Genomic DNA, 15,090 nt, shown 5'->3' with positions numbered 1-15,090 from the left:
AAGCTGCCTGGTGGCGTCAAGCCTGTCTTGCTTTTCCTGCCTCGCTGTCCTGGCCTTCCCATGCTACCTTCTCTCTCTTTTTTTTTTTTTTTTTTGGTTTTTCGAGGTAGGTTCTCACTCTGGTCCAGGCTGACCTGGAATTAACTCTGTAGTCTCAGAGTGGCCTTGAACTCACGGCGATCCTCCTACCTCTGCCTCCCGAGTGCTGGGATTAAAGGCGTGCGCCACCACGCCCGGCTACCTTCTCTTTATTATGGCCACAGTGGTGCGGATTGCCACCCCCACACCCTCCCCACAGTCCCCATGCACCCCTGGAGCTGACTGTGGCCTGTGATCCTTGATCAAGGCCGTGAGAGGTTTATCTGACCAACATAGTCTTGGTGCAGGGCCCAGGGCTCCTAGACAGGGAGTTGGCAAGGTGTCCCCATGTGACCAAGGGGCCAGAGGAACAGGGAAGCCTGGCAGTCACAGAAGCTGTGACAGTGGTGGGTGGGACTTGCTTCCCCGTCCTAATATAACCCGTCTCCATCATGCTCTGTGCGGTTGGGGGGGTGGTCCGAACCCAGGTGTCCCCAACACTGTCCTCTGCTTCTTCGAGGGATGATTGATAACTGGTACCAAGCCCTGCTTGGAGACAGCCCCGTATCCCAGGCCACCTTCATGGGCATGCTGTCCAAGGGGAGGGGACACATGCAGACGGAGGTGGAAGAGAAAGCTGACTGACAGGGAAGGCCCTGGCAGGTCTTGACACGGAGACCAAGCGCGAGGCCTGTTCCATGGGCTGGAGAGGCGGTTCAGTGGTTAAGAACACTCCCTGTGCCTGCTTGAGCTCGATCCTCAGGACCTACATAAACCATGCGTGTCTGCAGGGCAATAGAGACCTGGGGGTTGCTGACGCGCCCGAAAACACGGCAAGCTCTTGGGATTAGCCAGAGATGGTGGAATACGACACTGACTTTCTGCTCCGGCCACTGCAAGCTGGTGAAGCCTGCTGCAGCCAAGCTCACGGGGCACTGTGTAGACACACTTGTGCATACATCACACACACACACACACACCACATCACACACACATACACTCTCACACACACACTCAAGCCCAAAAAGAAAAAGGGATATCCTCCAGCTATGGGGTGGTGGTTCTCCAGGCCGCAGACCTTCCAGCAAGTGCCCGCTGTGGTGTCGGAAGTGAGCGGGAGTGAGGGAGGGCCGGGGCGGGGGAGAGTGGACTGCTGTGATGGGGAGTGAGGGTGAACGGCACACCGCCTCCAGGAGGCGTTGATTCCCGAATCTCCACCAGCTGGGAACCTGGCCTTCAGGACACCTAAGTTTATGGGGTCACCTCAATCACACCACCACACTGTGCTAACGGGCTCTCCAGCTTCCTTCCTTCCCGCTGTGGTGCCCAGCTAGGTCCTCCTACAGGGCGGTGGGTGTGAGGGCCCACGAGGTCAGGGGAGGGCTGTGCTTGGTGACACACCCAACTTCCTATGTCCCCCACAGTAAAGAAGAAGCGGACTTGGCACAAACACAGCCCCGGGCAGACTCCCGACGTGAAGCCCGTGCAGAACGGCAGCCAGATCTTCATCAAGGAGCTGCGGAGTCGGACTTTCCCAAGGTAGGAGACCCTCGGCTGCGCGGGCCTTCGCGTGTGAACCGGACAGTGTGGGCTGACGCCTGCCTTCCGCCCCCACCTCTACTCACTGCGCCCGGGGCTCGGTGCACCGTCCCTGTCAATCCTTCTCTCTTTCACCGAGGGCTCCCTCTTCCAGGGAGCAGCAGATAGGCCACTTCTCTCTTTCCTCAGCACCGCCTGGGGACAGGCGTGGATGACCCTTTGGTGGCCCTTCTTCCCCCGGGTAGAAAGTCCTTCTCTTCCCACCTGGCGTGCTGGGCACCTGCCCCATGCTGTTCTCATCCTGGTCGATGTCCTTGACCCTCCCTGGGAAACCTGGTGCCGCCTGAGCCCTGGCTCTGTCTGAGGCCTAGCCTCGAGATGAGTCTTGGTGGGGCAGCTGCTCTGAGCTGCCTGTGGTGTGAGATCGTGTCCTAGGTGGAAGGATAATACTTCTGGATATTTCCAGTGGTGGGTTTATTTTTGATGCGTTCGCTGTCCCTCCCCTCTTATTTGCCTGACTTTCAATGAGAAATCCCATGGCTTTTAGTGGTTTGTTCTCTAGCCTTCCCACTAATTTCTGTTGAAATATAATTTACATTCTGTTATTCATCCATTCACACCTTTTTTTTTTTTTTTTTTTTGGCTTTTACAAGTAGTGTTTCACTCTAGTCCAGGCTGACTGGAGTTCACTGTGTAGCTACAGGGTGGCCTTGAACTCACAGTAATCCTCCTACCTCTGGCTCCCAAATGCTGAGATTAAAAGTGTGCGCCACCATGCCCAGCTCATTCACAACTTTTGATGTGTCCAAAGATGTATGCATCTTTGTGGTCAAGTTTAGAACCTTTTCACCACCCTCAAAAGAAATCCTGAGACTTTTTTTTTCTTTTTATTTATTTTTTTGTGAGCCACAGACAGAGAAAGAGGCAGATAGACAGAGAATGGGTGTGCCAGGGTCTCCAGCCACTGCAAACGAACTCCAGGTGCATGCGCCCCCTTGTGCATCTGGTTTGTGTGGGTCCTGGGGAATCAAGCCTTGAAACCGGGTCCTAAGGCTTCACAGGCAAGCACTTAACTGCTAAGCCATCTCTCCAGCCCCTGAGACATTTTTGTTTGATTTTGTATTTGTGTTTGTTTTTGTTTTTTCAAGGTAGGGTCTCACTCTTGCCCAAGCTGACCTGGAATTTACTATGGAGTCTCAGGGTGGCCTCAAACTCAAGGCAATCTATCTTCCTCTGCCTCCTGAGTGCTGGGATTAAAGGCGTGTGCCATCATGCTCAGCCCCGAGACTTTTTAAAATCACCCTAATCTTCTTTACTTTCCCTAACTGCCCTAAACAACCACTAACCTATTTTCTTGTCTCTATAGATTTGCATACTGGGGATATTTCATATAAACAGACTTACACAGTATTTGGCTGGTTTCTTTTATTCAGCACCTTCTTAAGGTTCATCCACATCATGGCGTTTGTCAGCACTTCATTCCTGCCTCGGCTCAGTAACACCCCAGTGCAGGGCCGGACCACACACTGCTCGTCCATCTCTCAGGTGCTGGGCATTAGAGTTATTTCTGCTTTTTGACTGCTAGGAATAATTGTGGTCTAAATATTTACACACACATTTTGTGTGGTCATATATTCATTTCTTAGCATAAACCACTGAGTCGTATAGTAATTCCATGTGGAGTTGTTTGAGGATGTGCCAGATGTCTTCCAACACAGCTGCACCATTTTAGACTCCTGCCAGAAGTGTGGGAGGGTCCAGGTTGTCCACGTCCCACTGGCTCTTGTTACCCGCAGGCTTGGTTCTACCCACCAGCGTGTGCATGAAATGGTCCCTCTCTGCAGTTTAGTTTGCATTCCTCACATAACTGAAGAGACTGAGCATCTTCTCTTCCTTGGAGAAATGTCTTTTGAGATCCTTTGCCTTACACTTCTTTTTAAAGTCTTGTCGAGTTGTAAGGATTCTTTATGTGTTCTAGATGCATGTCCCCTGTATGTAATGTGCAGACACTCATTTCTGTTCTCTGGTTTATCTTTTGACTTTCCTGATGGTATCCTTTGAAGCAGAAAAGTGATTTAAAAACTAGTTATTTATTATTTGTAAGGAGAAAGAGTGAGAGAGAAGGAGAGGTAGAGAGGGAGAGAGAGTGGGTATGCCAGGGCCCCTTGCTCCTGCAAACAAACTCCAGATGCATATGCCACTTTGTGCATCTGGATTTACATAGGTACTGGGGAATCAAAGCTGGACTTGTAAGCTTTGCATGCATGCCCTTTAACTAACTCTGAGCCATCTCCCCAACAAAAAAGTTTTTTTGTTTTATTGAGGTAGGGTCTCACTCTAGCCCATGTTGACCTAGAATTCACTATGTAGTCTCATGGTGACCTTGAACTCATGGTGATCCTCCTACCTCTTTCTCCCAAGGGCTGGGATTAAAGGCATGCGCCACCATGCCTCACTTATTTTATTTTTAAAATTTTTTTGTTTATTTTTACTTATTTATTTGAGAGCGACAGACTGAGAGAGAAAGAGGCAAAGAGAGAGAGAGGGACAGAGAGACAGAATGGGCGTGCCAGGGCCTCCAGCCACTGCAAACGAACTCCAGACGCGTGCGCCCCCTTGTGCATCTGGCCAACGTGGGTCCTGGGGAATCGAGCCTCGAACCGGGGTCCTTAGGCTTCACAGGCAAGCGCTTAACCGCTAAGCCATCTCTCCAGCCCTATTTTATCTCTTATAAAAAGTTATACTCTTCTATTCTCTCTCCCTCATCCCCATCCCTCTGAGGGCCTTCCTCGGTGGGGTTATTGATGTCACTGTGGAGTTCTGAGGGCCTCAGTCAGCCTCTGTGGCTGGGCACCACGCCTCAGGCTAATCCTACCCACCCTGCAGCCCTTACGATCTTTCCGCCCCTTCTTCTGAACCTTGGCCCGTGTGTTAGAAGTCTGACTTAGCATGGAATTCTGCGTAGCCTCTGGCTGGCTGTCTTGATGAGATCTGAGTGCTCACACCGTCTTTTGCCATCTCCCCGGAGCTGGTCTTCGGGCTGGCAGAGAGGGCAGCACCTGTGTTGCTGCTTCCCTCATCATGACTTCTGGGCTCCGGCAGATGTTGTGGAGGTGACCCATCTTGTGGTGGGCAGTTGGTTATCTTTACTTGTTCCATTGGTGTGTCTGGAAGCTTCTCAGTATTCTCTGCCGTCTGTAAGACAAAACAAACAGAAACAAAAAAAGTGAGAGCCGCTTGGATTCAAGGGGATAAGCATAGTTTGCGAGACGTTGTGTGTACTCGCTCTTCTCAGCCAAAGAGCTGTGGAGGTTCTCTCTAGAGTCTGCGAGTTTCCTGTCCAAGGGAAGCTGACTTGTTTCCCAGTACCAAGCATGATTTCTCTACCACGGAGCAGGTCTCATGTCCAATCAGAGAACAGTTGGTTACTGCACGAGCTGAGGTGCCACTATTGCACATGTGTGTACTTTTTTTTTCAAAATTTTTATTAACATTTTCCATGATTATAAAATATATCCCATGGTAATTCCCTCCCTCCCCACCCCCACACATGTGTGTACTTTTTAAAAAAATATTTTTTATTTATATATTTATTTGAGAGAGAGAGAGAGAGAGAAAGAGAGAGAGAGAAAATGGGCACGCCAGGGCCACCAGCCACTACAAACAAACTCCAGACATATGCACCACCTTATGCATCTGGCTTATGTGGGCCCTGGAGAGTTGAACCGGGATCCTTTGGCTTTGCAGGCAAATGCCTTAACCGCTAAGCCATCTCTCCAGCCCCATGTATGTACCTTTTGCCTGGCTGATTTCTTAACTTGCAGGATCTCCTGCTTATTCACACACTTGGTGACCATTATCTCACAGCAGCTCCCATGGCACTTTCTATCACTAAACCATGAGAAATTATCCTCATGTTTCTTCCGAAAGTTTTGTAGTTGTAGCTTTTCATTTGTTTGCTGATACATTTTGAGTTAATTTTTGTATATGATGCTATGTAAAGATATAGCTTCAGGGCTGGAGAGATGACTTAGCAGTTAAAGGACTTGCCTGCAAAGCCTAAGGACCCAGGTTTGAGTCTCCAGGTGCTATGTAAGCCAGATGCAGAAGGTGGTGCATGCATCTGGAGTTGGTTTGCAGTGGCTAGAGGCCCTGGTGCACCTTCTCTCTCTCTTTCAAATAAATAAATAGATGAATAAGTAAATATTTTTTTGAATAAATAAATATTTTTATGTGTGTGAGAGAGAGGGTGAGAGTGAGAGAGAGGATTGGTGTGCCAGGGCCTCCAGCCACTGCAGTTGACCTCTTGGTGTGTGCGCCCCCTTGTGTGCATGTGTGACCTTATGTGCTTGCCTCACTGTGCGTCTGGCTTACTGGGACCTGGAGAGTAAAACATGAGTCCTTAGGTTTGCAGGCAAACGCCTTAACTGCTAAGCCATCTCTCCAGCCCTAATATATATATGTATGTATGTATTTAAAGATCTAGCTTCAAAGCCAGTCGTGGTGGCACATTTGGGAGGCAGAGGTAGGAGAATTGCTGTGAGTTTGAGGCCACCCTGAGACTACATAGTTAATCCCAAGGCAGCCTGAGCTAGAGTGAAACCCTATCTCAAAAACAAACAAACAAACAAAAATCTAGCTTCAAGCCAGGCGTGGTGGCACATACCTTTAATCCTAGCACTCAGGAGGCAGAGGTAGGAGGATTGCCATGAGTTCGAGGTCACCCTGAGGCTACATAGTGAATTCCATGTCAGCCTGAGCCAGAGTTAGACTCTACTTTGAAACCCCCCCAAAAAGATCTAGCTTCATTATTTCTCTCTCTCTCTCTCTCTCTCTCTCTCTCTCTTTTGCCTCCATTTGTCCCAGCGTCATTTTTTAAAAAGACTGTTCTGCTATTAAGTGGTCTTGGCACCCTCGTGGAAATCGCTTGACTGGGAGTGTTGTTTTTTTTTCCCCTGGGCACTCAATTCTGTGACTGCCCTCATGGCAGGACCACACAGCTTGATTACTGTCGTGTAAGTTTTGAAGTCAAGAAGTGTGAGACTTGCAGTTTTGCTTCTCATTTATAATCACTTTGGTTATCCTGGGTCCCTTGCATGGTCCACAGGAACTGTTATTTTATTTATTTATTTTTTTTTATTTATTTATTTTTTTTCGAGGTAGGGTCTCACTGTAGCGCAGGCTGACCTGGAATTCACTATGGAGTCTCAGGGTCACTTCGAACTCATGGCAATCCTCCTACTTCTGACTCCCAAATGCTGGGATTAAAGGCGTGCACCACCACAGGAATCTTTAGATCAGTTTGTCAATTTCTACAAAGAAGTCAGCTGGATTTCTATAAGGGGTTTCATTCAGTCTATAGATCACACTGGGAGTTTTGCCATCTTAACATTGTTAAGTCTTCCAGCCCAAGAACATGGCGTATTTTCCCTTTTAGATCTTCTAAAATTTCAGCAATGATTGCTGACTTTCAGAATAGGTATTTTGCACTTCTTAGTTTAAATTTATTTGTAAGTATTTTATTCTTTGGCTGCAAATTGTAATTGTAATGCAATTGTTTTCCTAATTTTATTTTCAAGTATGCAAATAAACATTTCTTTTTGTGCATTGATCCTGTATCTTCCAAAATTGGATGTTTGTTAGTTGAAAACAGTCATGTTTCACACTATACACACACACACCCACACATACATTTTTCTTTTTTGGCTTTTTGATGTAGGGTTTTGCTGTAGCCCAGGCTGACCTGGAATTCAGTATGTAGTCTCAGGGTGGCTTCGAACTCACAGCCATCCTCCTACCCCTGCCTCCTGAGTGCTGGCATTAAAGATGTGCACCACCATGCCCGGCTCTGGCTTTTTTAAAAAAAATTTATTTATTTTCAAGGAGAGTGAAAGGAAGGAAAGTAAGAATGGACTCACCAGGGCCTCTAGCCACTGCAAATGAGCTTAGGTGTATGCACCACTGTGTGCATCTGGCTTTATGTGGGTACTACAGAGTTGAATCCAGGTCACTCGACTTTGCAGGCAAGCGCTCTAACTGCTGAGCCATTTCCTCAGCCCCTGCTTTCTTGGTTGTCTCCTTTGAAGCACAATGATTTCAGTTTTGATAAAATACAATATTTCTTTTTTTAAATTTTTAAATTTTTTTTATTTTTTTAATTAATTATTTATTTATTTGAGAGCGACAGACACAGAGAGAAAGACAGATAGAGGGAGAGAGAGAGAATGGGCGCGCCAGGGCTTCCAGCCTCTGCAAACGAACTCCAGACGCGTGCGTCCCCTTGTGCATCTGGCTAACGTGGGACTGGGGTCCTTAGGCTTCACAGGCAATTGCTTAACCGCTAAGCCATCTCTCCAGCCCTAAATACAATATTTCTATTGCTCAGGTTTGGTGTGTTTTTTTTTTAATTCAGATATTTCTGTTTTTATTTTTTGTGTTTTTTTTTTTTTTTTTGAGGTAGGGTCTCACTCTAGCCCAGGCTGACCTGGAATTCACTATGTTACCTGAGGGTGGCCTTGAACTCAAAGTGATCCTCCTACCACTGCCTCCCAAGTGCTGGGATTAAAGGCGTGTGCCACCATGCTTGACCTGTTTATTTTTAATCCAACAGTTAGCAAAGAGAAGTAACACAACATTAAGCAACTCCAGATTACTTTCCTTAACCCGGTGAGAAACGTCGACTTCGCAGGCACTGACTTGAGGACACCTCACGTCCAGTGCTGTATGGCTGCCTCCATGGCCAGGCTTCACATAGTAGAGTGGATCTTCCTCCCTATTGCTTTTGTTTCTGTTCTGCCTTTTAAAAGAGCCGCAGGACACTGGCAACCATCTGCCACCTGAGCTGTGCCTCGTTGGGTTTAGATGAGCTACGAGCCTCTGGTCGTCTCAATGGGAGACAGCACCCTATAAATACATCTCCCAAGATGCCACCGTCATGCCATTTCTGTACTCAGCAGCAGAGGCAGGGACAGAAAAAACTTTCTGCTTTTTGTTAAACCAGCCAAGCTCTTTGATGTTCTGTTCTCATCCTATAGATGTTGTCTTTTTACCTGGATTTTTGATTTTTTTAAATTCTGAATTGGGACAGGAGAGATGGCTTAGAGGTTAAGGCGCTTGCCTGCCAAGCCCAAGGATCCAGGTTCGATTCCCCAGTACTCACATAAGCCAGAGTCACAAGGGTCACATGCATCTGTAGTTCCTTTGCAATGGCTTTAGAAGCCCTGGTGTGCCCATTCTCTCTAACTGCCTCTTTCTCTCTCGCTCTAAAATAAATAAAAACTTTTTTTTTTTAATTCCGAATTGTGCTGGGCGTGGTTGCACATGCCTTTAATCCCAGCACTCGGGAGGCAGAGGAAGGAGGATCGCCATGAGTTCAAGGCCACCCTGAGACTCCATAGTGAATTCCAGGTCAGCCTGAGCCAGAGTGAGACCCTACCTCCAAAAAACAAAAAGCAAAAAACAAGCAAACAAAAATTCTGAATTGCTGTTCTTTTGTTAACAAAATACCTCCCCAAAACGGAGCTTGACTTCAGTCAAACATGAACCCGATGTGTGATAGTCTAGACCCCTAAAGAACAGGCAGGACAGTCACCCTACCCTGCTGTCCTGTGACGGCTCAGGCCTTCCCTGTACGGAGAGCAGCAGAGAGGAAAATGGCAGCGCTGCTGGGATCTCCAAGACTGCTCGCGACTCCAGACCCCCCCCCCCCCCACCGCTTCGCACATAGCTGTATGCAATTTGAGCACACCGTTGTTTATTCCACCTGGTACCATGTGCCAGCCGCTGGGGTACCACGTGCCTGCCACCGGGGTTCCATGCTGGTACTTCTTGTGGAAGGCTGCCACCTTGAACTTGAATTTTCCCTGCTCCGGTCTGCAGGTCAGTTGCTGAGAACGGGCTTGTCATACTTAGCGTCGCGTCCTGCACATAGACCAGGCAGCCAGACGTCCAGTATTGGTGGAGACCCTTGCCGCTGCCCGGCTGGGAGCCCGTGTGATCAGAGAGGAGTGTCCCCCCACTGAGATCACTACCCTTCATGTTGATTGCCAGAAAATGGTGCCATTCCCTGAATTTGGGATTCTTTCTGCTGAGTCCATCTGGGTCTGTGAGGACCAAGGGGTAGAATTTCCCTGAATCGAGACCATCCCACATCCCCTGCTGCTGGCTCTGTCCTCAGTCTGGCTGGTGTCAGCACTTGTGTAACTCTGCCTCCTTCCTGGCAAAGGTGAACACAGTGCATACTAGAGCCGCTCCTTTACCTCCTGCAGACTCCAGGGCCTGGACCACGGGCTAAGGGTGGCCAGCATGGTGGGGCAGAGTGCGTGGTCCCACTGGGAGTGTGTGGGAGGCCACACTTACGCCAGCAGCGCCAGCCCGAGTGCCGGCAAACTCTGTAGTTTGTGTTTTTTGGTGTCATGTCTAAGAAATCATTTTCTCATCCAAGATTATGAAGAGTCATACCTTTTTTCCCCTGAGAGTTTTTAAAAAAATATATTTTATTTATTTACTTATTTGAGAGAGAGAGAGAGAGAATGAGAGAATGGGCACACCAGCGTTGCCAGCCATTGCAAACGAACTCTAGATGCATGCATCCCCTTGTGCATCTGGCTTATGTGGGTCCTGGAGAATTGAACCAGGATCCTTTGGCTTTGCAGGCAAGTGCCTTAACCACTAAGCCATCTCTCCAGCACCCCCCCCCCAAGGGTTTTTTAAAATATATTTTTCTTAGCCGGGCGTGGTGGCACACGCCTTTAATCCCAGCACTTGGGAGGCAGAGGTAGGAGGATCACCGTGAGTTTGAGGCCACCCTGAGACTACATAGTGAATTCCAGGTCAGCCTGGGCTAGAGTGAGACCCTACCTCGAAAAACTAAAAATTAAAAAATATTTTTCTTTATTTATTTGCAAGCAGAGGGAGACACAGAGAGAAAGGATATGTCAGGGCCTCTGGTTGCTGCAAACAAATTCCAGATTTATGTACCACTTTGTGTAACTGGATTTATGTGGGAACTAGCGAATCTAACTCAGGTCATTAGGTTTTACAGGCAAGTGCCTTAACTGATGGCTGGCTGGCCTATGTGCAGGACAAGGCGCTAAATATGACAAGCCCATTCTCAGCAACTGACCTGGAGACCCATACAGGGAAAATTCAAGTTCAAGGTGGTAGCCCTCCACAATATAAGTATAAAAGTTTTAGCTTTTATATTTAGATCGCTTTGAAATCTTTAGTACTTATTTTGAGTTAATTCTTTTTTATTTTTATTTATATATTTGAGAGCGACAGACAGAAAGAGGCAGATATATATATAGAGAGAGAATGGGCACGCCAGGGCCTCCAGCCACTGCAAATGGACTCCAGATGCATGTACCCCCTTGTGCATCTGGCTTACGTGGGTCTTGGGGAATCGAGGCTCGAACTGGGGTCCTTAGGCTTCATAGGCAAGCGCTTAACTGCTAAGCCATCTCTCCAGCCCTTGAGTTAATTCTTATATATTGTGTGAGGTAGGGGTCAACTTCATTGTTTTGTGTGTGGATGTTCAGTTTTCTCAGCACTTGCGCTGAAAAGAATGTGCTTTCTGGATTGAGCTGTCTTGGTGCTCTTGTTGAAAAGCAGGTACTGCAGAGGCCAGGATTCCCTTCTGGACTCTCATTTCTATGCCTCTGCTCTGTCTGTCTCTTCTTAAGCTACACCATGCTGTCTTTTTTTCTTCCTCAGTGCCAGGATTATAAGTGTGCACCACTGTGTCTAACCCACATCATCTCATTGTTGTAGCCTTGTAGTGTTTATTTAGGAGCTGGGAAATGATCCAACAAGATCATATGGGGCCCTGGAACTCCCATTCAGCATTCACTTTTGGTAGGAATTTCCAGTGTTCCTTGAATTCAATTCCTTCCTTCTAGGTTGTGTTTCCTTTCTGTTCTGGCCTTTAGCAATTCATAGGGCAAGGCCTAGGGACAAATACACTCTCTTGTCTGATATGTTTTCAACTCCCTACTTATTCTTGCATAAGTCTAATATTTTGAAAAGTTCTAGAGTGAAAGTTAGTTTCCTTTAACTCTTACAATGTTATTTTATTCTCTGACTTGTTTGTTGTTTTGAGAAAGGGTGTTCCTAGGTTGGCCTAGAACTCACTGTGTAGCCCAGGCTCGTCTTGAACCTGTGGCAGTCCTCCTGCCTCCACCTCCCACACTGCCATCGCAGGCATGGGCTCTCACGCCCGGCGCTGGTGTTCATCATCTCGAGGTCTCCACGGCAACTGGGCCTCACCTTGACAGCTTCATGCCTCAGGGCCTCGCCACACATCTGACCTTGCCACACGCCGTCTGCCCTCAGCAGCTTTGTAGAACCTTGGAACAAACATCCATGGCCTTTTATTCTTACATCCTTCACAGCAAGTTTTACTGCCAGTTTGTCATGGAAGCCGTTCCCCCTTAGATCATAGTTGCATCTGTGTGTGGCCCTGGGGAAACCCTTCCCTCAGTGCTTGCTGTGAGCAGCCTTTGCAAAGGCGTTGTCACAAGATGGAGCTTCCGTTCTATGAGTGGGGTCAGATTTCTTTTATTTATTTATTTTTTTTTGAGGTAGGGTTTCACTCTAGCCCAGACTGACCTGGAATTCACAATGTAGTCTCAGGGTGGCTTCCAATTCACAGCGATCCTCCTACCTCTGCCTCCCTCTGCCTGATGGAAGCAACTTACGTCAGGCTCATTTTGCCTCACAGTCTGAGGAGGCATAGTGATAGGAGTGTCACATTGCCTCCCCAGTCAGGAGACAGAGCCATGAATACAGGACTCTTACTTACTTTCTGCAGGACTCCGGTCCTTGAAATGGTGCTGCCCACAGTTTGGGTGGGTCTTCCTATCTCAATTAACCAAACCCAGAAACTTCTGCACAGGCATGCCCAGAGATTTGTGTCCTAGGTGCCTCTAGATCTTGTCAAGTTGACCGTATCAACCATCGCAGGCTGGGACCTCAGTCTGCACTCCGATCGCGAGTGATGGGCGTTCTGGAGTCAGCACTGTGACTCCGTGCAGCTACCCAAGTGGCCCCCAGGGTGATGTCACAGGCTGACCTCCTCCAGGGGCCTGAGAGGCATGTTGAGGTATGCTTGGCCTCTCACGCATGCCTCCCCCACAGTGCTGAGGACGTGGTGTCCCGTGTGCCCGGCAGCCAGCTCACACTGGGCTACATGGAGGAGCACGGCTTTACGGAGCCCATCCTTGTCCCTAAGAAGGATGGGCTAGGCCTGGCTGTTCCCGCGCCAACATTCTACGTGAGTGATGTTGAGAACTATGTAGGTAAGTACAGTCCCTGTTGTATTGGGGGGTCTGGAGTCACCCTGTGTTGGTCCCACACCCCTCCTGTGCCATCAGGTTGGCAGAGAAGGGAGTCATGATTTCTCACACCCGGGCTGGTGGTGGTGGCGTCCCTGGAGTGAGGCACAGCAAGTTGCTGTGTCTCGGGTGTTTCCTGTACGATGGAGCTCAGAGGCCTGCTCAGCCCTTCGGGGTTTTCACAGGGGTCCTTCCTGGGGTGGGTGCTTGACAGACCGGTGGTGGTGCTTTCATGGTCAGTGAGACCTGGTACCCAGCCTCCTCTGACAGCAGATATCCCAGCACCCACCACCTCACATCTGAGCAGCCACAGTGGACCCTGGCAAAGGGCACTTTTGCAGGTCCAGTTCAGCCTTGCTCCTCGCTCTCTTTTTTTAAAATATTTTATTTTTATTTATTTATTTGAGAGGGAAAGAGGGAGGGAGAGAGAGAAAGAGAGAGAGGGAGAGAAAATGGGTACACCAGGGCCTCCAGCTACTGTAAACAAACTCCAGACACATGTGCCCCCTTGTGCATCTGGCTTACATGGGTCCTGGGGAATCGAACCAAGGTTCTTTGGCTTTGTAGACAAGCACCTTAACCACTAAGCCATCTCTCCAGCCCTGCTCCTCGTTCTGTGGATCAGAGTCTGCTGCAAAGACTTTGGCCTCTTTAGTTTCTGGGATTTTTCTTGTCCACTATAGAAGAGGCTAGATAAGTGTTTACTCCTTTAGTCATCAATTAACCATTTAGAATAGAGTTGATGCCTTTATTTGCTTGGTGTCACTATAGCAAAGTACTTGAGGCAAATAACTTCTAATGGGAAAAGGTTAATTCTGACTCACAGTTCGAGAGGTACCAGTCCGTGCTCCATTAGCCTCGTAGCTTTGGGCCGCTGACAAGTTTGTATGGGGTACAGCAAACAGCTCACAAGCCATGAAGCAAAAGACGAGATCAGAATTCTATAGTCCCTCCCAGGACATGATGCAGCTCCTCCCACCAAGCCCCACCTCCTGGCGGTTCCTTGACCACCCAGCAGGAGAACAGGCCGAACCCTTTCACACAAGAGCCTTTGGAGGACACTCACAACCAAAGCAAAGTCCTTGGAATGCAGAATTCTTGACTTTTAATTTTTCCATTATTCAGGAAGTACTTGCACCAAAATATTTTTGTTGTCTATCTGAAACTCAGGTTAACTAGGCAGGTTTACTTGCTGACCTGGCAACTTTTGCCAGAGCCTGAGGTCCACTGTCTCACAGCATCACCAGGACCTCGGGATGGTTAGAGGCTGGGGGCAGTCATGCTGGCAACCCGGGGCAGTGGCAGACAGGGTAGACCTTACGACCCAGCCCCTTTCTTGGGAGGCCACAGCCATGGCACTTGAGTGCCCACTTCACATCTGCCATCGAAGGAGACCATGCCACTTTCCTGGCGTGCTCATGCCCTCCCACTTTCTCCCCAGGGCCAGAGCGGAGTGTGGACGTGACAGACGTCACCAAGCAGAGGGACTGCAAGATGAAGCTGAAGGAGTTTGTGGATTACTACTACAGCACCAACCGCAAGCGGGTCCTCAACGTCACGAGCCTCGAGTTCTCCGATACCAGGTGGCTTGGGGTCCCTCCTTGCCTAGGGCTGCTGCCTTCCTGGAAGCTGCCTGGAAACCCCAGGCCAGATGTTACAGGAGTGTGAAATGCCAGACACTGAGCGGGCTCAGTTCTAGGGAGAGAGAGAGACAAACTCTGAACAACTCAGACAGAATAGGTGCTAGAGGGAAACCTCCCTCAGCCAAGGGCAGAGCGGACCTGCCAAGAGGCAAACTCGTCACACGCACTCATGACCCTGGGACAGCACATATGCACACTCACACTCGTGACACACAGACACTCATGGGCACACTGAGACAGTACATCCTGACATACCTGTGGCACTTAGACACACTGAGACGTAACACACATACACACTCCTGACAGTACACTTGTGACATCGAAACAACCCCCTTGCCAACACACTAACAAGCCACCAAAACGCAGAGCAGACCTGTGCCTCTGACTCCCTGGCACGTGCACGGATCCCCTTGCCCATGCACTCAGACGTGCTCCCCAGGAGCCACCTTTTGGCTGCCGCCCCGTGCCTCTTCCCTAGACTCAAGCTGCTCATTTCT

General features: G+C 48.8%; 1 protein-coding gene across 2 annotated transcripts in view; it reads left to right on the top strand.

Annotated features, from left to right (window-relative positions):
* Phf2 (PHD finger protein 2) overlaps positions 1–15,090 on the top strand; it is a 94,659-nt gene that overhangs the window by 55,920 nt on the left and 23,649 nt on the right. For both annotated transcript variants that reach the window (XM_045161476.1, XM_045161477.1), the window contains exons 3-5: positions 1,503–1,617; positions 12,754–12,914; positions 14,392–14,533. In XM_045161476.1, coding sequence (XP_045017411.1) covers positions 1,503–1,617; positions 12,754–12,914; positions 14,392–14,533 — 418 coding nt within the window. The remainder of the gene's footprint in view (positions 1–1,502; positions 1,618–12,753; positions 12,915–14,391; positions 14,534–15,090) is intronic.

The sequence above is a fragment of the Jaculus jaculus genome, chromosome 11, assembly GCF_020740685.1.
Source record: "Jaculus jaculus isolate mJacJac1 chromosome 11, mJacJac1.mat.Y.cur, whole genome shotgun sequence".
Lineage (NCBI taxonomy): Eukaryota > Metazoa > Chordata > Mammalia > Rodentia > Dipodidae > Jaculus > Jaculus jaculus.
The sequence above is the reverse complement of the archived record's forward strand: the minus strand, read 5'-3'. Positions and strand labels throughout refer to the sequence as shown.